This window comes from Manis pentadactyla, chromosome 3 (genome assembly GCF_030020395.1).
Source record: "Manis pentadactyla isolate mManPen7 chromosome 3, mManPen7.hap1, whole genome shotgun sequence".
In the NCBI taxonomy this organism is placed as follows: domain Eukaryota; kingdom Metazoa; phylum Chordata; class Mammalia; order Pholidota; family Manidae; genus Manis; species Manis pentadactyla.
Window position 1 is genome coordinate 200,935 of NC_080021.1, and position 23,945 is coordinate 224,879.

At 49.2% G+C, this 23,945-nt stretch overlaps 1 protein-coding gene and 1 long non-coding RNA gene across 6 annotated transcripts; one reads left to right on the forward strand and one right to left on the reverse strand.

Annotated features, from left to right (window-relative positions):
• Nucleotides 1–1,840: 1,840 nt before the first annotated feature.
• Nucleotides 1,841–7,283, reverse strand: LOC118931001 (uncharacterized). 2 transcript variants are annotated; one of them, XR_005032245.2, is made up of 3 exons: nucleotides 6,782–7,283; nucleotides 4,356–4,626; nucleotides 1,841–4,216 (listed from the first exon to the last, which is right to left on the reverse strand). It is a non-coding gene; the product is annotated as an uncharacterized LOC118931001 (long non-coding RNA). The 2 variants fall into 2 exon arrangements; XR_005032244.2 differs by having other exon boundaries at nucleotides 1,841–4,626; nucleotides 6,782–7,271.
• A 158-nt stretch (nucleotides 7,284–7,441) lies between these two features.
• Nucleotides 7,442–18,795, forward strand: ZNF250 (zinc finger protein 250). Of its 4 annotated transcripts, none has more exons than XM_057497598.1 (7): nucleotides 7,442–7,656; nucleotides 11,707–11,885; nucleotides 12,349–12,436; nucleotides 12,657–12,783; nucleotides 12,991–13,107; nucleotides 15,583–15,642; nucleotides 17,048–18,795. In XM_057497598.1, exons 1-7 carry the CDS (start codon nucleotides 7,573–7,575, stop codon nucleotides 18,433–18,435), a joined length of 2,043 nt encoding a protein of 680 aa, XP_057353581.1. In that variant the 5' UTR covers nucleotides 7,442–7,572; the 3' UTR covers nucleotides 18,436–18,795. The 4 variants fall into 4 exon arrangements, with proteins under 4 accessions (XP_057353581.1, XP_057353583.1, XP_057353582.1 ...); XM_057497600.1 differs by having other exon boundaries at nucleotides 17,051–18,795; XM_057497599.1 differs by having other exon boundaries at nucleotides 12,994–13,107.
• The last annotated feature ends 5,150 nt before the right edge of the window (nucleotides 18,796–23,945 follow it).

Below are 23,945 nucleotides of genomic sequence, written 5' to 3' on the forward strand. Positions count from 1 at the left end.
CTCAAATCCTCCTGACATCCAGCAAAGGACCAGGGGAGGAACACATAAGTCATTTCCTACAGCCATCAGTCCCGTGGGGTCAGTTCTCAGAAGAGGAACTTCTGGATGAAAAAGCATGTCCCTTTGTAAGGTGGACCAATATTGCCAGGCTGGTGTCCCTAGAAGTCATCCAGATTTGTAGCCCCTGTGGTGGTATTTGAGGGTGTTTGTTTATTATCAATGTCTTGTATCCCTGCATTTGCTCATTTGTACATGCAAACCCACCGTTCACCAGGTCCTCTTCTAGGTACTTAGACATACCAGTGAGCACTTAACATTCCCAGAGGTATGTGGGAAAGGTGCTCAGGAGAGGTTTAATTTGCATTTCCCTCATTACGAGTGATTTTGTTTTGTTTTTTATTTGCTATCATTAATGTACAATTACATGAACATTATGGTTACTAGACTCTCCGTATTATCAAGTCCCCCCCACATACCCCATTACAGTCACTGTCATCAGCGTAGTAAGATGCTATAGAGTCACTACTTGTCTTCTCTGTGCTATACTGCCTTTCCCATGCCCCCCCCAACTACATTATGTGTGCTAATCATAATGCCTCTTATTTCCCTTCTTCCTCCACTCCCACCCTTCCTGCCTAGTCCCTTTCCCCCTTTGGCAACTGTTAGTCCATTCTTGGGTTCTGTGAGTCTGCTGTTGTTTTGTTCCTTCAGTTTTTGCTTTGTTCTTATACGAGTGATGTTTTAAGAACCATTTGTATTTCCTTTTCTGTAAATGGTCCATATTATTTGCCTAGCTTTTCTTAATGATTAATGGAAACTATATTTTTTAATTGCCCTTTTGCTATAAAATGAGTCACAAGTATTTTTCCCAATTAAAGGGTTGTCTTTTTTTTTTTCCCTTGCTTATGTGGGGTTTTTCTTTATGCAGTAAAATTTATCCTTCTATATTTGATGCAGGACTTCTCCAGAGTGGATTATGTAATGAAAAAGAAAGAACAGCTATGTATGGAAGGCTTTCCCATGATCATTAGACCCACAAATATTGATGGAGATGAAGGCCTTAGTGGTAATTTAAAATACATACTTTGAGAACTGTGGGATAGACTATGGCCAACAACTGGTTACCTATGGAATATCCATTCCCACTTCTTCCTTAAAGACAGAACCCTAGTTTTGTTCAGCATGGTTCTGTTCCCAGCTGAAAAGCTACATTTTCCAGGACCCCTTATAGCTAGAGATTGTCCTGTAACACACTTTTTGGGTCAAAGAACTATAAGTCACTGAGCTTAGTTCTGAAAAAGCTCTTACAATGGGGTTGACTGAGTAAGGGTTTGCTTCTGTCTTTCTTTTTTTTCCCATTCTGTCTGGAATGTGGATGTGATGCTAGAGAAGGAGCAGCTGTATTGCAACCACAAGGCAGAAACAATAGCCACAGAATGACAATGAAAGCCAAATGTTACTGCAACTGAACACATATTGCCTCCTTGGTGAAGCCTCTCAGAACTGTTTTTCCTCTGTTGGCCCTGAGCCCCCCATGTCAGAGTGTGGGAATTGGATTAGATAGTTAATGATGATTAAGGCAATGGGTATGTGCAGGAGCAGAGGAAAAGCAGGTTAGGCAAGAGTAATAATGATACCTTAGCTTAGATGTAAGTCAGGGTCATAGGACTTCCCCTAAAGAGCTACAGAGGCCTTGACCAAATGTCCTTGAGGTGTTTCATAAGAGCTGAGACCCCCACACACACACACCAAATGGGCCCCATGCTGTCTTGCCAATGGGTCTCAGCCCCGGGCAAGCTCACTATGGATTCAGTATGACCAAAGAAAGGACAGTAGGACATTCTTGGGGTGAAAGGGTTATACCCAACTTTATTTCCACGATGGCAGGTCAGTCACTAAAATTCTGTTCACTCAGAGCGAGTCTGCATGCAGCAAGCCGGTCTCTGCCTCTGGGCCTCTCTACCTGCAGAGCTGTCCTCTAGGCTCTCTGCCTGTACAGCTGTCCTCTTGCCCTCTGTCCTTGGCGCTGCCACCACTCCAGCCTCTGCTCTGCTCTCCTGTAGCCTTGCAGCCATGCCACCAAGTGGCACAGAGCACTGGGCAGGGTTCTTTATATAAAGTCAATAACAATGCATGGCCCAACACATATGTAGTGAGCTTGCCATCCAGGGCCAGGTGAGAAACCTAGCCACAGGAACTTTCATTTTATCCACACTCACCACAAGCATGTAGACACCAGACTAGTTGGAGCCAGAAGACTGATAACTGAGACTCATGAAATATCTCCTAGTGGCCTAATGCTCAGCCAGTCAGAAGATGTCCATGAGCTGATCAGGCATTTTGAGACCCTTACTCATCCAACAGTGAGTCTGGGGCTTTCAAACAAAGTAGCTACGGAAGATGGACCTTCATCCATTGCCCCTCAAGAATGAACAGCGGGACATAGAGGAAGAAAAATTGTCACCCAAGTCTGCTTATGAATAAGATAACAAAAGAACTAAAAGCTAAGAATTTTTTCTGAAGCTGGGCTTGCTTATAGGAACCGAGCCAGGTCGGTGATAACCACTAGGAAGGCCAAGCACAGAACCAGCTCGAATCAGAAAAACTGAAGAAGCTGGCTGAGCTTCACCTTTAACCTACTTCCAGATCATTATACCTTCATTTTAATACTAAAATCCTCACCCTGGGGAGAGAGGTGCCCCTTGCTAGGCACATTTCAGGCCAGCACAAAGAAGCCTGAAGGACTGCACATGCTCCAGCAGTTCTGGGAACTCTGTCCTCTTCCTGAGGTTGAGATGGTGCTCCTACCACCCATGCCCCCTCACCCCTCAAGAAATCCTCACTTTCCTCCCTTCTGGAAGAAGGTGGCATTTGGAAAACTCACCCTTCTCTGTTCTTTGCTCAGAGACTGAAGCTTCTGCTCTGCTAAACTGAACCCAGTCTTGGGAGTAAATGATGCCAGGCAAAAGGACCCAAAATTTGGGTTGGTAACATTAAGATGGTCAATAAGAAATAAAGGGGTAACCTAGAGACCTGTTGGAATCACAGGGCCTAGACAGCTTCCTTCTGGACTTTTTATTCCTTAAAAAAAAAAAAAAACACCTCTTTGAGCTACTGTAAACATTGTAAACAGATTTCAGTTGTACACAGTCAATGCTAATCCTGAGACAGTAACATATGTTAAATTGGTCAAAAGCCAACATAGCCACAGTGGCGGAAGCCATGCTACTCAGGCTGTTTTGACAAAGTCCAGGCCCGAGGAGGGCTCCTGTAAAGCAGGGGTCCTCACAGCTGGCTCTCTCTATTACCTGCCTTAACATTCTTGATAGCTGTAATAATACTGGCTATTTTCTTACCTGTATTCATACCCAGGGCTTAATTTTCCTTTGATAAGTTAACCAGAACCGATGGGGACACTGATTTCCCAGCAGGTTTGCAGAATAATTCTAAGGAACATAATGGAACACAGAAAGAAAATGAAATGCAGAAAGAACAAAGTAAAAGGTTAATAATTACAGAAAAGCCTCAAGAATTATGCCCCCCGTTTTGTAATAGCACTAATGTGTGTAATAAGGAATTCTTTAAGAAAATCCAGCATAAGGAAATCATGGATCCAGGCCCTTGGAAAAGCCCCCTGATGCAAGAGGCTAATAAAGGCCTAGATAAAATAAATAGAGCTGTTCCCACTGTAGCAGGACCATATGGCCCCGCTTATCTCATAGGAGGAAGATTTTGGTATCTCCCTAGAGGAAGAAAATTCATGAGCAATATAGAGAAGTTTACTTTGTTACCCACACACAGTACCCTATGAAGGAGTATATGATGAAGATATGAATTTGTGGTATTGGATTGATTATAAGATGGTTTGATTTAGTTCTGTCTCATTATGGGAAAGGACTAAAAGAGGAAAGAAACCTTAGTGTCTTTGGACACGTCAAGCATGTAAAGTGTGGATAGAAATGTGGAATAAATGGTATAGAAAAATTAAATGTATTTATTGTATTAGGCCTTTAGAAGATGAGAATTGTAATGTGAATTATTATAGTCAATGAACTTTGATTGAACTCTTGCACCTGTCCTTTTCCCATTGTACACATCATGTATTCTGGTGAACATGCTCTGCATAAAAATGAGATAATGTCCAAAAATAATCATACTAAGAATTGCATGAATAAGGAAATAGAGATGTCAGCTGTCTGCAATTAAGGGTAATCACCTGGAATAAGAAAGAAACAGAAAGGAAAAAAGATTGTATCATCACTGATCAAAGGATAAATAAAGATTGTAACATTACTGATCAAAGGGAAAATGTCTGGAAATAATCATATAAATAAAACCACTATTGGCACACTCACTAGGAGCTATGACTAAGAGGTGATTCCAGCTTGACTCCGTGCCTGACTCCTCATTTTCCCTCACCGTTTCGCTGACTCCGTTCTGCACCTTCGGGCATCCCACCCCTCGGCTGGAGCTGGACTCCGGCACCACAGCTTCAAAAGGACAGTTTCAGTTCAGTACTCTAATAACGCACCAAAAATTTCAGGTGTACCCCTAGAAGTCCAGATTTGGCCTCTGATTTCTTCTTCACCAAGAGCAGTCAGGAGTCCTGAGGGGATTGGTCCATACCTGCAAGCCAAGAAAACAAAGGAACCCTGTGGTTAAAACCAGGGCAGGTTCAAGGATGTCAGCCAAGCTCAAGGTCTCCCTCTGATTGGTGGGACTGTTTGGACATTTTAAAAGTAACTAATAATTATCGTGGCAGTTAATTGAGTTAACTGGAGTTGGTGAAAGGCCTTGAATTCATTATCCACTTAGAAAAGTTAATAAAGGAAACAAAGAAGTAGCTACAATAGGGTAACTAAATGTTTAATTCTCCATCTGCTTTAACAAATAGGAGAGCATGTGTGTGCATGCACTTGTGTATGTGTTTATAGATATACTGGATTAGGGTTCACTTAGAGAAGCAGAACCACTATGAGATAGAAATTGTATGCATAATATACATCACTTGTTACAGCGATTGGCCCTACACAATTGAACACAAACAATTCCTGCAGACTACTGTCTTTGCATCTAATGCTGGAGCAGAACAGGCAGTTGGGAAGGGAAGATGGATGCAAAGTGGGGAGAGCTAAGACAAGCTGGGACCTGTGGTCATGAGTTGGAGCCTATGAGGATGGACCAAAAAACCCTTTGTTTTCTGTGATGATGTAGGTGTCCTGCAGGAGAAGTGGGAACCCTTTGTCAGGGTGCTAAATATAATCAGGAATCAGTAAAGCTGAAGGATCTAGAGGAAGGTGTAGTCGTGGGTCTATAGCTCTCTCCTGCTACCCAGCGAACCAGGGTGTGAGATCACAACTTGTGGGAGCAGCAGCGGCACCTGCCCAGACCTTTCATGGCATTCCCCACCTCTGGACACACTTTGTGATTAACACTGATTCTGGGTATGGCCTGCTTTCCCCATTTGCATGTAAAGTCCACGAAAACAAGGATTTGTTGGCAATGTTTCTTGTCTTGTTCGCTGATGTTGCCCCAGCATTTAGAACAGCGACTAGCACAAGAGGCACTCAATAAATACCATGCTTTTGTTGAAGCAGAGTGGCAAAGTGGTGGCAGAGCTATGCACAAAGATGTTCTGGAGAAGAATGCTAGTTGTTGAATTGCTAGAAAAACTATCACAATGGTACTGCATCTAAGAGAGGTATACAGCGTGAAACTAAGAAAAGGTAAAAACCTCACTAAAACGGGACCAGGAGACCAGCAAGGGAAGCTATCCTGCCCTCAATGCCGAATTATTTGCATTTCCAACAGGTTAAGCCTATTCCTCCGCAACAGTCCGGCCAATGAGAGTCTGCCGTAATCAGCCAGCGAGCAACCACACGTGTGGGACTCCCGGCTTCCGCAAACGGGCGTTTTTCTTACAAAAGCCCCCCCAACGCTCTTTTTTCTTCTGTACAGGAGCCGCCTCTGCTGTTTTCAGGATTTGCCTGTGGTTTTGTGTAAAGGTGTTCCTGAATAAACCCACTTTTGTGCTGGTAAAATAACTGACAGTCTCATTTTAAAATTAACAACAGGTATTCATTGCATTATTCTTTCAACCTTTATGAATGAACATTTGCAAAATAAAATGTGTAGGGTAAAAAAGAAAACTGGTGTGCTGAGGTCGTAAAAGCATCCGTTCTCTGTTGGGACCAACGTTGCTGGGGCAGGACTAACTTGTTGTTGAAAGCTACACTGAAGCATATTAAATTTTAATTAAGTTTGACCCAAAATGGCCTGGAATTTAGGTAGTGCCAAACTTAAAGTGGTTATGGGCACTGTGCCAACAGGCGCAAGGGGATAGGTTTTTAAAGAGAAGACACAGAAGCAAAGCAAGGAAATCGTTTGGTTGGCTGTAGCTTGAAAAGTTGCCTTATTTGGAAAGCTTAGATACAGTTTGCTTAAGTAGCTACCAAGGCATTAGAGCCACCCTTATCTAACGTCCTCCTTGTTTAATTACTTCAACACTGTCAACTGGCAAAACCATCGGACCGGTCCAATAATGGGAACAAACTCAGAAAACTTTGGTCCTGAGCTTCAGGAGCCGAGGGGACCCTGCTACACTCGGGTGTGCGTGGCAGACGGAGCTCTCGGTGGGAAGCTGAGCTCACTCTCCACAAAGTGGGAACTTCTGCCCCACACGGATAAGAGGACACTCGTGGAAGCACCCACTTGCGGGCTGAATTATTGCCAGCTCCTCCCCACTGCCTGCCCTCCTCTGGCCTCCCCGATCATACATAACCTCTCCTCCACCACCACGGACAGAGCACCGGCTCCGCCGCACGCCTTACCCGACGCCTCTGGGCCGTCCTGTCCTTCCCGTCTTGAACTCTTCCTGAGAGCCTCGGAGCCCCAGGCCACACGCGCCAGACGGAAGGGCAATGGCCCGTCCTTGGGGAGGCAGGGGCTGTGTATCAGGAGACGGCAGACTGCCAGCTCTTCCTCCAGTCCCCAATTGCTTCTCCAAGTCGCCGAACCATACTCCTCGGGTACTCCAGTCCTGGCTGCCTAAGTCTCCCCCCGGGCTGGGGGTCTGCGCCGCCCATGGCCTTTCTAGGCGTGCGGCTTAAACCCGGCACAGGAGTCCGTAAACAGCAGAGCAGTTGGAGGAACAAGCGGTCACCATCACGCGGGAGACCACCGCCAGGCCCTTGGCCGGTCTGGGGCACAACGAGAAGCCATGCCTCGGAGGGGGTGGCACCCACTGAAGCGAGGAAGGGACCCGCCCCGCAGCCCGGCGCGACAGGGACGGGAGCGCCCACCACGTTGAGGCTCCAGGTCTGCACCGAAAGATTCCGCAGGGCTGCCGGAAGTGCGGCCTGTGGAAGCCGGGGACGCGGTTTGGCCTCTCTAGGCGCGGCGGAGGCCTCAGCTCTCGTTGGCCTTCGACTGCGCAGCACAACCGTCAGTCAGGAGAAAAGCCAGGGCTGGGAAAGCGGGGCCGACAGCCAGACTGGGAGGTGTCGCACTCTAGGACTGGTGGCCAGCGGTGTGGGCGTTGCAAAAGGAGGCGTGGCCCACAGTGATTGGCGGATGCCCAGACCAGGCGGGGCATCCTCTTTGTCTGAGTGCGCTGCGGACGGCCGCCCCTTTGTGCGTGAGGCTGCGGCGTGGAAAGTGAGTAAGGGCCTCGGGTGGGCCCCCGTCGGCAGGGATTCTTTCCACTCGCGGAAGCCGGAGTCGGCGTGTCTTCCACACTGACCGCGAGCTTCCCCGCGGACAGGCTCTGTACCTTCCCCGGACCTCACTCCTAATTCCCGCCCCTCAACCTTTTGCCATACCCCGTGCCCCTTCTCCTGATACACCCCGACTCCCGACCCCCTCCCGGTAACCCCCGGGGACCCAGCCACTTCCTAGGCCTCCCATCACGTCCCAGGTCCCCGGTCCCCTCCAGGAACCCCTCGCCACTTCCCCGGGCCCCTACGTCCGCCCGGGGCCCCCCACCATTTACCCGGGCCCCCGCTTCCCCTTCCCTGGATCTCGAACCCCTCCCGGGCCCCGCGTCCCTCCAGGAACCCCTTTCCTGGACTCCGGGCCCCCCGAGTTGGAGGGCCGGGGATCGGATCGGCGCCCCCTGCCTTGTTGCCCGAACGTACTTGCTCCCAAATTTCTCACCCTCTTGGGCTCCCCAGCGCGTGCGGTCCTCTCACTGTTACTTCGTAACAGCCCCTTTTTAATGAGCAAGACCAACGTTTTCTAACGTAGTTTGCCAACATTTTCCTTGTTTATCATTTGCTTTTTAATATTTTACTAGAAAATAATGTGCAGTAATTTTTTTAATGCAAGCAAGTCTAAAAAATAAAGCGAAGGTCGCAGCCACTGCCTGGAAGGGCTGCGCCCAGTGTCTCGGGGAGCTGGATCCCCCCAATTGTCACCAGTTGCCATTTTCCCCCCCAGTGGCGTGAGGTCGAGACTGTGTGGGTTTTAGTCTTAGTATTTCCTTTGTGATCTTCCAGTTCGCATTCTTCTCCACGTATGTTGAAAATATTCTTAAATTGCCATTTTTGACTAAGCTTATGGCATTTTGTTCTGGTTTGGGATTTTTTTCAGATCTTACAGGCTTTTGATTTGTGCTATGTTTAAAGGGCTTTTCCTGCTGCGGAATTATATTTGAAAATGAATTCTCGTTTTTCTCTTGTACTTGTAAAAGGTTGGGTCCATCTGGAATTCATTTTAGTGTGGGGAGAATTAGGAATTTAGCTTCATTTTTTTCTCTTTTTCTCTAAATCTTGCTATTTCTAACACTACCTATTGAGTAATTCATCTTCCCCGTGATTTGGGAAGCAGCCTTTGTCATGTGTTAAATTTTTGTGCATCACTGGTCCATTTCTGAAAATGTGGTGGCTTTGATCTGCCTAAGGCTTTGGTTTTCATGCGGCAGGTCTTGGGGGTCTCTGCCCGCCAGGCTCTTTGCTTTCGGTATTTTGCTTAGAAAGGCCCTTGCCAACTAAAATAATAAAAATTTACATGTATTTTTACTCAAGTTCTTTTATGATGAAATTTTGAAATTTAACTCATTCATTCATTCATTAGCCTGATAGATTCTTTAGATTTTGGGTATGTGTTATGACATTATCTAATTTTTTTTCTGTCCTGTTTTCATCTCTTTGCCTTTGCTCTACTTCCTGGGAGATTTGTTGAGCTTTATGTAAAGATCTAATTTTGTTTTTCCCAAACCGTTTAACCCACTATTCTGATACCACTGCCCCAGAAGATTGACTTGCTGCTCTGACTCTGTTGTTCATGTCGACTTGGGCCCACTCTTCCTCTTTTCTCAGCGTGGTGGCTTTCTGGATACAGTAGGCAGAATTAATTTCACGTTTCTAAAGGTTTTTTTTTAAGCTTGCTTCTTATCGTTTGTAAAAGAATCTTTTCGCTGTATAGTTTCTGACTAGATGGTGCTACTGTACAGGAGAGCTATCGGTTTGGATGTGTATTTATGATCATTTACTCCAGAGGTTGCAGAATTGTGCTTCCTGCTTGCCAGTGGCTCAGGGCTGCCTCTTCTGAAGGTGCTTCCATTTGTAGGGTGGGGCTCCGTTAGATGAAGAGGAAGTGACCCCTGGTGCTCAGAACATTGATCTGTTCTGATTTGTTCAGGTTATTTCCTGGGGAGATTTGCAAAAACAAAACTTGTAATCTGAAGAATGATGGGACCGGTGGTTGGGAGGTTGCTGGTGCGGTTTGCACTTACCCCTGCCTTGGGGGAGCTGGCCTCCCCAGGTGGCTCCTCCAAGTCTGTCCTGACAGTGGGTGTTGGTGATTCTGGCTCTGGGAGCCATCTGAATAGGACTTGTCATGCCCACCTGTGCTCCCTTCCTGTCTGAACTGTGTTGTTCTCATGGAGCAAAGCCTGGAGCTGGGCATCAGAATCATGGGGGGCAGTGAGCAAGAGGGTGGCTTGTTAAAAGCCAGTGCTGGTGCTCTAGGTTAGGGTTGGAACTGTCTGGCGGTTTCAGTTTGAGGCCCGCAATGTTTTGCATGTCTTTGCGTCCATCACAGACCTGTGCCAGACCTATCTTACCAAAGTACACATAAAGAAAGATTAAAAACTAGTTAGTGCCACTTTTTAAATTTGTTCGGTTTTTATCAGAGTACAAGTGCCTTTAGTCATTGGGTACTATAACAAAATACCATGGACTGGGTAGCTTTTAACACACTCATTTCTCACAGTTCTGGAGCTTGAAGTCCGAGATCAGGGTGCCAGCTCAGCACCTCTCTGGGGTTGCAGACCTCTTTCTGGCTGTGCCCTCCCATGGTGGAGGGGGCAAGGAAGCTCTGTGGGGTCTCTTCCGTAAGGGCACTGATTCTCTTGTGGGGGCTCCACCCTCATGACTTAAGCTCATCCCATTGGCCCCACCTCTTAACAGCATCACACTGGCAATCAGGATCTCGCCATGTAAACGGAGGGGGGCACATCAGGCCCTGGAGCAAGCATGCTCTGTGTGTGCTTTCTTTACCTGGTGGGATGTGAAGGATACCTTAGGCAGGGATACTATCTTGATGCTTTTCTAGGACTCACCCAGGTGGAAATCTCCCCCTTCTCCCTCCCCACCCACTCCACGCCTCACATGTGCTGACAGCCTGGTTCTTGGGTTAATCTGATTTCATGAGGTAACAGCGCATGGTCCAGCAGTATCTGTCTCGGATCATGCGGTGCTGAGTCCTCCTCCGTCCAAGTGAGGCCCTCAGCAGGGGTGTGATTTTCAAGGTGTGACAAAGTGCACCCTTCATGACCGTGGGATCATTGTTTATGAAATAGGAGCCCCCTTGACATGTCCCCTGCACCCCCTCATTTCCCTTACCCAGCCCACCACTTCACACAGCCTAACTCTTAGGGGGTGTGTGACCTGCCTGAGGTATACCATCTTTAAGCCTGTGTCCATCCCAGAGGGGTACCTGCTGTCTAACAGCATATGTGACTTGAGCCTCAATAGTGCCAGGTGGCTTTCCTGAGAAAGGGTGTAAATATGGTTTCATTGCTCTTTTACTTTCATTCAGCCATTCAACCAATGTTGGACTACTGGCAGCTCTGTGGGGACAGGAAGGGAGGGTGTGGGTTGTGGGGGGCAGAAGCCCCCAAGGCACAGGTCAGAAGGGCCTGTGAGAAAGCCACGTGGCCAGTGGCAGCCAAGGGACAGGAGCCTGTCCTGCAGAAGGCAGGCCTGGGCAGGGCTTCAGATGGCCTCGTGGGAGCCGAGGAAGGGCTGGGAAGGTTTGGAGCTGAGGACAGTCACTCTTCCCATGGGGACAGGTTCCCAACTGTGCTGCAGCGGGGCCAGGCTCTGGGTGTCTTGGAGGGGGAGGATTAGAAGAGAGGGTGAGGAAAAGTGGCTTCAGGATCAGGTCTCATGTACAGGTGCAGGCTGAGCTGGGGACAGAAACGGGCTCAGAGTTGGGTCTAAGTATCTGGGTTGCCATAGGACACCACACAGAGATGTCGAGCTCAGGGGGAGCAGATGGCCTGCTCAGCCACACAAGAAAGTGGCTGCATATAGTCGATTGTGTCCACTGTGTTTGCTGATGCGGTCTGCTGACGTCTGTGTCCGTTGCAGACTCCCTGGCACTCCAGAAGATGTGAACCCATTCCCCATTAGGAGAACTCTGCCCCTCAACGTTTTCCAGCAGTTGAGTGAGACATATACCTCAGCTTAACTTGTCTGATAGGTCCTCAGAACCTGCCCACACCCAGGCCTCCGCATCAGGTGTTCAGACCAGATCCCTGGATCACTTTGGACCCAGTTCACCAGAACCCAGTGTGCCCTTCATGCCTCCATTGCCAACCACTTGTGGAGCCATCACTGGGCTAGCAGCCCCTGCTGCATCAGAGCTCAAGGGCCTCAGGGGTAAGACCAGTGTGCCCAGGTATCCATGAGCCCACCAGAGTATCATGGTCAAGCCAAGCATGAGGGACCTGGGGTGGGGCCCCACAAGGTTGTGGGCCTTGAGCAGGGCCCTCTCCTCATTGGGGGACAGTCTCTAGAGGCAGCTGGCCTGGCACCTGCACCTGCACCAGACCCAACAGCCTGTGTGTGGACGGCGAGCCATGCCAACAGCCCAGAGCCTTGCTGGACCCCCAGCCACAGGTGCGACCCACTCACCACAAGGCCCCCCGAGGCCTGGAGAGCAAAGCCTTGTGGCTGGAGCACTCAGGATGCACTAGCGTCCCCAGGCATCTCAGATGTCCCAGAGAGCCCAGGAATCCTGTGTTTGTGTAGCTCCTGGGCTATGGGGTCCTTTCCCCCAAAGTGGGTCTGCCGGGATGAGGCTGGGTCCCTCATGTGCCCTCTTCTCTTACTGGCCCCACAGGATCCTCCGATTCCCATCTTCCTCAGACACCCCAGGGGACCGGGCCATGGCAGCAGCCAGGCTCCTGCCCCTCCCAGCAGGATCCCAGGTGAGCTGTCCCCAGCCTGTGTGGTGCCTCCTCATTTTCTCACAATTCTCCCAGACCCAGGCCACCAGTGGCAGCTGAGTGTCACTGCACCCCTGAAATCTGTGGCCCCTTCCTGTCACCACCTTTGCTCCCAGGGCATCTCCCTCAAAGCCATGTCACTTGGCACCCACTCTGTCTTGGACGTGGAGACTCGGTCCAACAGCAGCCCCTGTCATTGCAGGCCAAGGTGACTTTCGAGGACGTGGCTGTGCTCCTCTCTCGGGAGGAGTGGGACCACCTGGGACCTGCTCAGCGGGGCCTCTACCGACATGTGATGATGGAGACCTACGGGAATGTGGTCTCACTGGGTATGGCCCCTCAGTACGACTTGTGTGTGTCTGTGCTTGGCCAGGGGCGGTGGGGGGGCATTCATCAGGTGGGAGCCTTAGGGTCACCTCCTGGCTCCTCAGCTCCGGAGGGAGGTCAGTCCTGTCTGTCTCATGCCGGCAGGCTGTGCGGGTGGGGTGGGGGCACTCACAGATGCTGCATAGACAGAGGACTTCCCTCCCCACAAGCAGGACTTCCAGGATCCAAGCCGGACTTGATCTCCCAGCTAGAGCGAGGAGAAGAGCCGTGGGTCCTGGGCAGGCCAGGGTCTCAGGAGAGCAGAGGCCCAGGCAGTGGCCACTCAGGTGGGTGAGCGGAGCTGGCTCTCAATTCACTGAGGGCCGAGCAGGTCCACTGGCTGTGGGTGCTGACAGGAAACAGCAGGAATGGGCTTCATCGAGGGCCTCTTCTGGCAAAGGAGCCTGCATCCAGGCCTGCACTGAGCCAGGCAAGTGCCCAGGGCAGGCAGTGAGTGTGCCAACTCTGCCCCTGCCAAGGCCCCATCCTTATGGAACATTCTGGTTTTGAGGGCTTCCTGGTTAATTTAGAAAACAGCAAAGCATGCTAAGTGTAGAAGGAAGTCCTTAACCCGCTACTTATGGTGGGAGTTGAAAAAATGCTGTCTGAGAGGAAGAACAACATGAGCTTGCTCACCGTCCACACTGGTCCACTGTTCTCACTGTGAGCATCTTTGACACAAGCATTTCACTGCAGACATTCTCACCACATAACTAATTGGCCTTAAGGCAATTTTTTTTTATTTTGTTATCATTAATAAGGCAATTTTGCCCTGAAAGAGAAAGTAACTGGTTGACTTCTTTGTTGACAAAGGACTCATTTTTTAAGAGTCATGGTCTATACACTAACAGGTGGATGTGGTGGTCTTAGAACAGCAGATGAAAACAACTGTGTATATCAACTTGACATAAAATACAACATAAAGCCAGATTCCATACTGTACTGCACTAGAAAATGACACTTCAGTTATAATGGTAACAAAGTTTCAAATGCAGTAAGGCGTTAGTGTTTCTTCCACATTTCCCACAGAACTTTGGAGCATCTGTGAACACACGTGACAAATTGCCAAGAATGAACAACAGTGTAGGAGGCTTTTATACAAACTCAGTTACAAATGGGCATCCTAGTATTTGTAAACTGATACCTCTCTTAATAGAGGAAGAAATTTTAGTGAGGAAAAGAGGAAGTTTTGCTGAATAAGACCTTTGCTAATACTATGAACAAGACTTTGAGGACAAGTGCTTAGGTACAATCCACAAAATGTTATTTGGCAGTATTGCCAGGATCTACACTATATGTTTTGAATGTGCTCAAATATTTTGTATTTCACAGTAAGATCTTTAATTTTGTTAATTATTTTTCATGTTTATATTCTTTATAATGCCCAATTTTTTATTATTTCATGTTTTATGGCAAAATTGCCTTACAGCCAATTAGTTATGCAGGGAATATGCTTGGAGCAAAGGTGTTACTAGTGATACAACCCTGGAATCCATCCCCCGGTCCTCACAGTATTGTCCTGGGGACCCCACATGTGGAATCAGGTAAGATAAACTAATAACAAGACAGAACAAAACTAAAGCTGTAAGAATTGGAGGGAAAGAAAAAAAGTGTTGTTTGTCGTTCCTATGATGTCTTCTTGGAAAAAGATTGATTACAAAATAGGTTTTGTTTCTGTTCAGCAGCAAAGGTGTGATTTTTTTTTCCCCAGATTCACTGAGTTATAATTAATATATAGCACTGTATAAGTTTCAGTTAAACAGCATAATGATTTGACTTATATATTATGAAATAACATAATAAGCTTAGTTCACATCCACCATCCTACATGTATATATATACATATTTGTTTTAAATGTGTGATTTTTTTCTTAAAAGAAAGTATTTACATATAGTAGCATCAGAAATAGAAAGTATCCAGTAATTAACAAAAATGTGCAAAACCTTTATGGAGAAAATTATAAAAGGGAAGATAATGGCAGATAGATCCAGCCCCATAGGCAGTGTTCAGTTGCTTTAGGCAAAGATGTCCAGTGCAGGAAGATGACATCTGAGTCTTGGGAAAACCTCAGTCAGCCTGTCCTGCAGGATGTGACCCCCACTCAGGGTGTATGGGACAGCACAGCACCTCTGGCTGATCAGCTTCCAAGTCTCAGGCCTGGCATTCTCCACCATGTTTTTAGGCACTGTGTAGGTGGAGCACCAGGTTTACAGACAGCTTGCGTCTTATTGTCCAATAAGATCACATGTCATCAGAGACTGAATGGGCCAGCCCAGAGGAACTTAATTTTCCAGTGAATGTTAAAAAAAGACAGCATTATTTTGTGGAAATCTTGCACTGAACTTCAACTGTTTGCTGACTGCAGCCACATGGAGCTACCTCTGAACCAGACCTGAGCTCCCTGGTAGCCAGCCAGCTGTGGTTTCACCTGATGGAATGACTCTTAAACAAATGCCCTTGAGATTTGATGCCAGAGATTGTGAAATTCTCCAAGAGTGTGGCAGGTTGGAGACGAGTTTTTGCACAGAAGCACCTACTAAGTCTCCTGCACAGGCCTTGGAGAGATCAGTGATGTGCACAGAGCAGGAGCCCCGTCAGCCTGAGGCACTGCGCAAGCAGCAGAGGGAGCTGCACCTGCCCGTCTCTGTTCTGGGCTTTCAACTCAGTGAATTGCACTTAGTTGTTACAACAGCAAAGGAAACAGTTTTTCCACTGTCTGGAGACCTGTAGTCTTGTCACCTCAACTCTTGTTTCTTTGCAGAAGACCTCAAACGTGACCATGTGACAGCTCATATGCAAGACAGTTCATCCTGTCCATGGGGTATGTGCATGTCTGGTCTTTTTAATCCAGTGCAATCCCTGAAGGTGTTAGTGCTTATAATTCACCAGAAGCAGATTCCCAGGGTGCTCTGATGCAGAATGTATGTTCTCATCATATAATACAGTCTCTGCAAAACACCAGGGAGGGGTTCTTTTAATTAAAAATTAGTCTCAGCAGAATTGCTTTTTTTTCTTTACCTGGTCACACAAAACAGTCTTTGCTACTCTATACTTCAGATAACTGAAGCTGTTGTACTGGAAACAAGGCCTTAAAATCCTTACAGATAAAGCACAACTGAAAAATGCGGTTGCCGTTCAGTCTGCTTCCTCTGGTAGACGCCAGAACGAGACACCACCAGATTCAGGCAGGGAGGCACCACCAGGGAACCCCACCTGGGGGCCCGTCTCTGTAGCTCTGTGATCGTGGGGGCAGAGCTGGCAGGTCTTCCTGAGCTGAGAGCGCCTGGTTCTTACCCAAGTGAACCATTCACACAAGTGACTCCGCCTGCCCTGGAGAGGAGAACGGGGGGGGGGGGGGGGGGGCGCAGTCGCCATGCACACACTTAGGTGCTGCCCCAGTGTCCGTTTCTCTGGCGTAGCGTTTGTAAATCTGCTTCTCCCAAGGGCTGCTGGCCCCCCAGCACTTGTCACGGCTGCTCCTGGTGCCTCACTGAGGTAGGACACGGTTTCTAGGGCTGTGGTGGTGCTCTGAGTGGGGTTGGTGTCCCCAGCTGCAGGGCGGGGACTGGGATCTAGGAAGCTCACGGGGAGACCAGGCTGCTGGCCTGTCCCCCAGGAAAGGGAAGCATAAAGGGCCTGACCGCACGTCCTGCTGCTATGCGGTCGGCCACTGGGTGCTCCCCACCGTGGTTGGGGCTGGCTCCATTGTCCGTGATGGTTGCCCTATGAGCACAGCCCATTCTCCCAGAACAGCATATCCCCTCGTGAAGTCCTGGCGTGTGAGTGGCGTCTTGTCATCTCACTGGCTTAGTCTCCCAGATTAAAAAAACTACAGTCCTCAGCATCCCTGCCGTCCCATCCCACAGTCCCCAAAGCACCCGGCCCTGTCACAGTAACATCTACAGGCCGCGTCTCCAGCCAAGGCGAGGCGAGATTCCCACTGCCTGTGTCCTCTTGCTTCCGGCGCGTCCTCAGCGCAGCGGCCCGGCGGCCTGGACTGTAGCCCCACTGTGCGCGCAGTCACACGGCCCGGCGGGCGGCCCCCTAGGCTTCGGCTTTTCTGGTGGGGCCCGTTCGCCATTTGCTCCTCAGCCCCCAGCCTTGGGCTTCGGGGACCGCCCCCGGCCGGCAACGCCCCGCCAGCGGAGCACCCACGCAGCTGCTCCTGCTCTGCGGTTTTGGGCGGTTAGTTCGTGTGCTGACACTTCCACTTTGGTTCCTTTCAGCAGTGGAGGACGAGGGCGAGACCCAAGAGAGGGGCTCGAATCCGAAGCCACCGGCCCCAGACGCAGTAGCCGCGGCCCTGGAGAGAGCGCCCCCCGGGCGGGCTGGCCCTGAGGCCCAAGCCCCGAACCCCGGCGAGCCTTCCCCCGGGTGTGCGGCCCCCGCGGGCGGGGAGAGGCCCTACAGGTGCGTGGAGTGCGGGAAGAGCTTCGGCCGGAGCTCCCACCTGCTCCAGCACCAGCGGACGCACACGGGCGAGAAACCCTACGTGTGCCCTGTGTGCGGAAAGGCCTTCAGCCAGAGTTCGGTCCTCAGCAAACACAAGCGGATCCACACGGGCGAGAAGCCCTACGAGTGCGGCGAGTGCGGCAAGGCCTTCCGGGTGAGCTCGGACCTTGCGCAGCATCACAAGATCCACACGGGCGAGAAGCCGCACCAGTGCCCCGAGTGCCGGAAGGCCTTCACCCAGCTCTCCCACCTGATCCAGCACCAGCGCATCCACACAGGGGAGAGGCCGTACGTGTGTGCGCTCTGCGGGAAGGCCTTCAGCCACAGCACCGTCCTGCGGAGCCACCAGCGGGCACACACTGGCGAGAGGCCGCACGCGTGCGGGGAGTGCGGCCGCGCCTTCAGCGTCAGGAGGGCACTCGTGCAGCACCAGCGGGCGCACAGCGGCGAGAGGCCGTACGCGTGCGGCCAGTGCGGCCGCGCCTTCAGCGACCGCTCGGTGCTCATCCAGCACCATAGTGTGCACACCGGCGAGAGGCCCTACGAGTGCGGCCAGTGCGGCAAGGCCTTTGGGCACCGCTCCACCCTTATGAACCACGAGCGGATCCACAGCGCCGAGAAGCCCTACGGGTGCTATGCGTGCGGGAAGGCCTTCGTGCAGCACTCGCACCTGACCCAGCACCAGCGCGTGCACACTGGCGAGAGGCCCTTCGTGTGCGGCCAGTGCGGGCACGCCTTCAGCGCCCGCAGGTCTCTGGTCCAGCACGAGAGGGTCCACACGGGCGAGAGGCCCTTCCGGTGCACACAGTGCGGCAAGGCCTTCAGCCTGAAGGCCACGCTCATCGTGCACCTGCGGACCCACACGGGCGAGAGGCCCTACGAGTGCGGCCGCTGCGGAAAGGCTTTCAGCCAGTACTCGGTGCTGGTCCAGCATCTGCGGACCCACACGGGCGAGAGGCCCTACGAGTGCGCGCAGTGCGGCCGCGCCTTCAGCCAGCACGGGCACCTGGTCCAGCACCAGAAGGTGCACGCGCCGCCGGGACCGCGCCGCCGGGATGCACCTGGCTCAGGGCAGCCTCACGTCCCAGAGGAGCCCCCGTTTGGGCTGCAGGGGCCCTTCAGTGACTCTGTGGCACAGAATAACTCCGAGGTGCAGGAGTGAGTGTGTGTCTTGTGGAGAAACCTCGAACACCTGTTTTATTTTTCTCAACATCTTGAAGTCACAGTGGAGAGTAATCCACAATTATGGTGAAATATAGTCAGGACAGCCATAATTCATTCATTCTTCAGCATTAGACAGTTTATTTGGAGTAAGACGTTAAGGCATAAAGACTGCTGTCACAATAAAACTTCCTGACACTCCACTGATTTATCTTAGAACGTCACACGCCTTTCCTACATAACAATGATTATTCTATTGTATGTAGAATATTGGACTGTTTTCAGTATTCTGTTCAAACACTAAAGTGCTGTGTGGATAAAATGATATAAAGTCCTTTATTCAGTACTTTAAGATCAGAAAGGATGTCCTAAATTTTTACTGGAAATTCAACTGGAAAAAACATCTTTTCCTAAAACCCACCCTTATGGCCTCTTGGCCCCATTTGGGCGCAGGACAGGAGCTCTGTGCTCAGAGCCCAGACCTCATAGCTGCTACACCAGGTAGGTGCCTCTTAACACATGGGATTCCAAAGAAAAAAATGTTACTAGAAAGACAGTTCTTTGGCACAAGTTTTTAAGACAAATTTCTCTTAATTCAAATAGCTCTTATTATCTTTATTTCTGTTCCTATGTTTGAGGGTGTTTTAATTTTTTAAATCCTGTTTCCAAGAGACTGTAGTATTCATTATCATAATAACTGTGGTGAACTTGGTTTACTCCCAAGTTCTTTCCTCTTGAAAATATCAGCTTCTCCGGCAAGATCAAGGATGTCAGTCATTAGGTCCACAGCTGTGGTGCAGATAAAGGCTTGTTTTTTCCCTTCATGAGATGCTGGTGAACTGAGATCGCTGGTGCATTTCACACAGCAGCTGTGATCACGGGCTCACATAACCAGCAGCACCTGGTGTAGCTGCGATCACTAAGGTAGAGTGGAGGCAAGATCACTGAGGTGTCCCTTCCCTGGAGCTGAGATGATACAAGTGTTACTCCAGAGATGTATGAAATCCGAGGTCACAGGGAGATTCAGAGGGTTAACTGCTGAGAAGCCAGAATACCTGAAGTGAAGCTCCAGACTCAACAGAAGTATTAGTTCAGAGAGGAGCTGAGACCAGTGAGGTTTTAACTTACAAATTCCCCACAAAGGCAAACTGCCACCCCACACTAAGCCAGTCCACAGCTGGCATCTGACTCAGTGGCTGCTACTCAGAGCGCCCCCAACTACTCGGCACAGTTCCCAATCGTGGAAGGGTTGGAATAAGGCACAAGTCATACTCCAGTCAAGAATAAGAGTCTAATTCAGTATATAGAAATACTTGTTTGGAAAGACCCTTTATATGCATCACAGGACAACTTAAGATACAGAGTGCAGGTCATCCTGGATTGCTAAATCCTACAGATAACCTAAGCGTTCTTTGAGAAATCTTTCCAAAACATAGTTGGCTTTCCTGCCTTCGTTTTTTTTATTTTGGTATTAATGTACAATTACTTGAACAACATTATGGTTACTAGACTCCCCCTATTAGCAAGTCAAGTCCCCACCACATACCCCATTACAGTCACTGTCCATCAGTGGGCTTTCCTGCCTTCTTAAGTGAAGTGTACTTAGTACCATTTCAGCCCCTTCTTGCTATCAGTTGCCACTGACCCATAGATAAGCATGCAGGCTCAGGTGTTGGGAGGTGAGCTGCAGCACCCCTCTCCTTGGGGAAGACTCCAGGCATGCACTGCCCTTCACCTCTCTAAGAAGCAAGAAGTAGCACATGACCTGTTGGAACACGAGGCCAGTCTGTCTTTCTTGGAAGTGGCATCAGGCCAGAATGACCTTTGGGGTCCTAACCCTAACCCTTCTCGGCCATTATGTCCCACCTCTGACTTGTCAGCAACACTCCACACTTATTTTGTTTTTACCTTTTTTGGATGTCTACATTTTATGTATTTAAATCAATCTATATTATTTTTCCTAGCTACCAAGAATTTGACACTTCGTTCTCTTCAAGTGAAAAACATTTTAGTCCACCTGAACTTATTTCTGTGTGCTGTGTATAATTTGACTTATTTCCTAATAAAAAAGTAACGACTGGAACACATTTGTGGACATAGGAAGATCAGTAACCTTGACATAAGGATCTGCACAAAGTGGCCATAGAACATGAGTTGGCAATTCCCAATATGGGAAAATAGAGTCAGGAAGGCCTGGAAAGGGCCAAATTGCACCAATTACAAACAGAAACATGCTACTTCCTCCTAAGAGGAATGTTTATACTGTAATACACAGAGCTGTCAAGTTGAGGGAAAGTGGGTGCTTTTGTGCACTGCTGACAATACACCCTACCTCTTTCAAGGACATAACAGCATGACCCAGCTCTCCTGGAGGAAAATGACTGCACCCCAGGGCCCAGGCTGCCCAGAGGCAGCTGTAAGGGGCAGGGGCCCTCCTGGAGGACAGGCTGGGGTGCTCTGGCCACCAGAGGCCACTCCATGCACAAAGGTCTGGTGGTGGAGGCCCAGAAGTATTTCACAGTGGGTGGAAGTGGGGGCAGCACTGAGGTCTCTACAGTAGCCCATCTGGTTGAATTTGGGAACACTTGGTTTCATGCAGAAAAGTTGCAAGCTGAGAAATTTAAGTGAGGTTGTACGAAATTAAGGGGTGCACACAACTACACTCACTTCTGACTCCAATTGCAAGTTTGGGGGTCCTCACACTGTCTCGCGGATTCAAGACTGCTACAGCGACTCAGAACGCAACGTGAAAGCTGATACACATATGGTTACAGTATATTACAGGGAATGGATAAAAATTGGCCAAGTAATTCCATGGTGCAAAATCCACAAATGCAGGGCTGCTGTCTTTTCCCTGCAAAGTCATGGAGAGCATTAATTTCTTGGCACTAATGTGGACAATGTGCACAAGGTACTGCCAAGGGAAGCTCACTTGAGCCTTGGAGTCCAGAGATTTTGTTGGGGCTCAGTGACCAACATTGCTGGCCACCTGTGTGGCTGACCTCAGTCTCCAGCCTCCATAAGTTTGAGTTGATGCTGCATGGCCCAGAGCCCCCACTGTAAGTCACAGTTTTAGACTAGCTGGTGTGGCTCACAGCCACAGGTAAAGACAACCATCAGGGAGGACATTCTGATAACCCAGGACCAAGGGCAGGGGTCAGCCCTGTGGGGTCAGGTTAATTCTTTCTGCAAAGGTGGTTAAAAGCAGGTTGGAGTCCAGCCCTGCATCCAACTGCTCTGTGAGCTCAGTCAAGTCCCCGTCCTGAACCTCAAGTTCTCATCTGTAGGTAAGAATATCACCACCCATGCCACAGGCTTAGCACTAAAATCAAGTGAAATCACTGCAGAAAGACCTCAGTTTGGTGAGGTCCATGTGTTGTTAGGCATGACTCTGGTCGGGTGCAGCCACCATAGCGGGAAAGGGAGCTGCTCACCCCTCACAAGAGGGCACCCAATTCTCCACAGCCTCAACGGATCCTGTAGAGGCTCTAGCCTGTGCCCTCCCGACACTGGCAGGATACTGGCACAGGCAAAGTCAGATGTGGCTGGCACTGGGCAAAGCCTCATTCCCTCAGCATGAGAGGCCAAAGCCCTGGGGGACATCTGCAGACTGGCCCAGCCCTTAAGGATGGGTGGGAAGGCCCAAGCCAGCAGCTCCCAGTGGTCCTCTGGCTCAGATGTGATCTCTTGCCTGGATCTCTCTGTCCCAAGGGTGTGCACAGGGCCACCCACAAAGACTGAGGACATTGGCACCATACATGCATGCTGTGAATGTGGCCACACCTGACCTCACCACTGCCATCAGAGTGGGTGATGTTACAACTCCTTTACCAGGGGTGTCTACTCAAGGCTCCTCAGCTGTGTGACCCTCTGACCCAGCAGCTGATCTCCTGACTCACTGCTAGCTGCCTAGAGCTATTAAAAGTTATTAAAAAGTAGCCCATGCATGATGACTAGCACACATAATGTAGGTGGCTCACGGGGAAGGCAGTACAGCACGGAGAAGACAAGTAGTGACTCTACAGCATCTTACTCCACTGATGGGCAGTGACGGCAATGGGGTGGGGGTGGGGACTTGATAATATGGGTGAATGTTGTAAAAACCTTCATAAGATTGTGTATCAATACCTTAAAAAAAAATGTAGCCCATGATCTGAGATGACATTGCTCCCAAAGGCCCTACCAGCTGGCAGACAACTCATTTTCTGATCTTGTGACCCGAGACAACAGGACAGCTGCAAGGAGTCAGCCCACCAGACACCAAGGATTAACTGTCCAAGATGGCCCAGTGGAAATATGTAGAACCAATGGGGCCCTCTGCCCATGCTCCCACTGCATCCCTAGACACTTGGCCTCTGTGCAAGTGTCACCAACTCATGTTACCAGCCCTCTGGAGCCAAAACCAAACAGCCAAGAAAACCTGCCAAACTGTATCTTCTCTAGTTTTGCACAATGAAAATAACCACCATATTTTTATGTTTCCAGGCATACTATACCATTAAATAAGCTTCAGACTGTACTGCCCTGCCACACCTCCCTGCCTCTTCTGCCCTCCTAACCATGATTTCAGGGCTCCCTTTAAGGAGTCCACAGTCCCTTGGGGTTCCACTGGTTCAGGGGACAACCATGCTGATATGATGACGGGACGCCCAGAGGAGAGGTTCTTAACCCCATGAGAGTGATAGGGCAAAGGATGAAAAAGAAGAGGTGGTACCCACTAAAACAAGCACAAAGAAGTGCAGATTTCCTGCATAATCAGACAGTCAGATGCAATACTAACTAAAGTCATACCGATTTAATTAGCAAGCAGAGGTTAAAATTACAATGTGCGGTGCAGGGAGATTATGTGGAAATCAGATTATGCTCTACTCAATTTTGTATCCTGGCAGGCAAGTAAATGGTTTTTCAACGACTCAGTTCTGGTGATGCATATACTGGTGACAATCACTCTGGAAACCATTTGCATATATACAACAATGTCCTTTAAAAAGTTTATCCTGTTATAGGAATATATTCTAAAGACATAATTTAAAAGAAACTAAAGGCCTTACTAATGTGAAATTAATCACTGTGGAATAATATACATCCAATGATAAGTTTCATAAACTATGTCAATTAAATAGAAATTTTGTTGCTATTATAAAGACAATTATTAGGGAGTGATGTCAGAGTAGAGTAGATGGCAGAATAAGGAACTCCAGGAATCTGTCCCTCCACCTGAACAACTACTGAGTTGGCAGGGACTATCTGCAGTAACTATTTTGGAGCTCTGGAGTCTAGTCAAAACACTTGCAGGGTTCAGAAGAGAGCTTGAAGACGAAGGTAGTACATTTCAGCAAATCTCAATGAATTTCCATATTCAGCATAGCACCTACTGTGCTCATCTCCTAGCCCCATGCCATGCAGCCATGTGGAGAGTGACCTGCATTCCAGCCCTCAACAAGGAAGATTCAGCAATTGCTAAGGGGTGGGAGATACAGAATTCCAGAGTCACCACACATAATACTCAAA

Bases quoted from the DNA above. Each gene is read 5' to 3' on its own strand.
- ZNF250 (XM_057497598.1), top strand. From the start codon at position 7,573: ATGCCCAGACCAGGCGGGGCATCCTCTTTGTCTGAGTGCGCTGCGGAC. The intron at 12,437-12,656 runs GTGAGCTGTCCC...CTGTCATTGCAG, and splicing joins CCCTCCCAGCAGGATCCCAG to GCCAAGGTGACTTTCGAGGA. The intron at 13,108-15,582 runs GTGGGTGAGCGG...GTTTCTTTGCAG, and splicing joins CCCAGGCAGTGGCCACTCAG to AAGACCTCAAACGTGACCAT.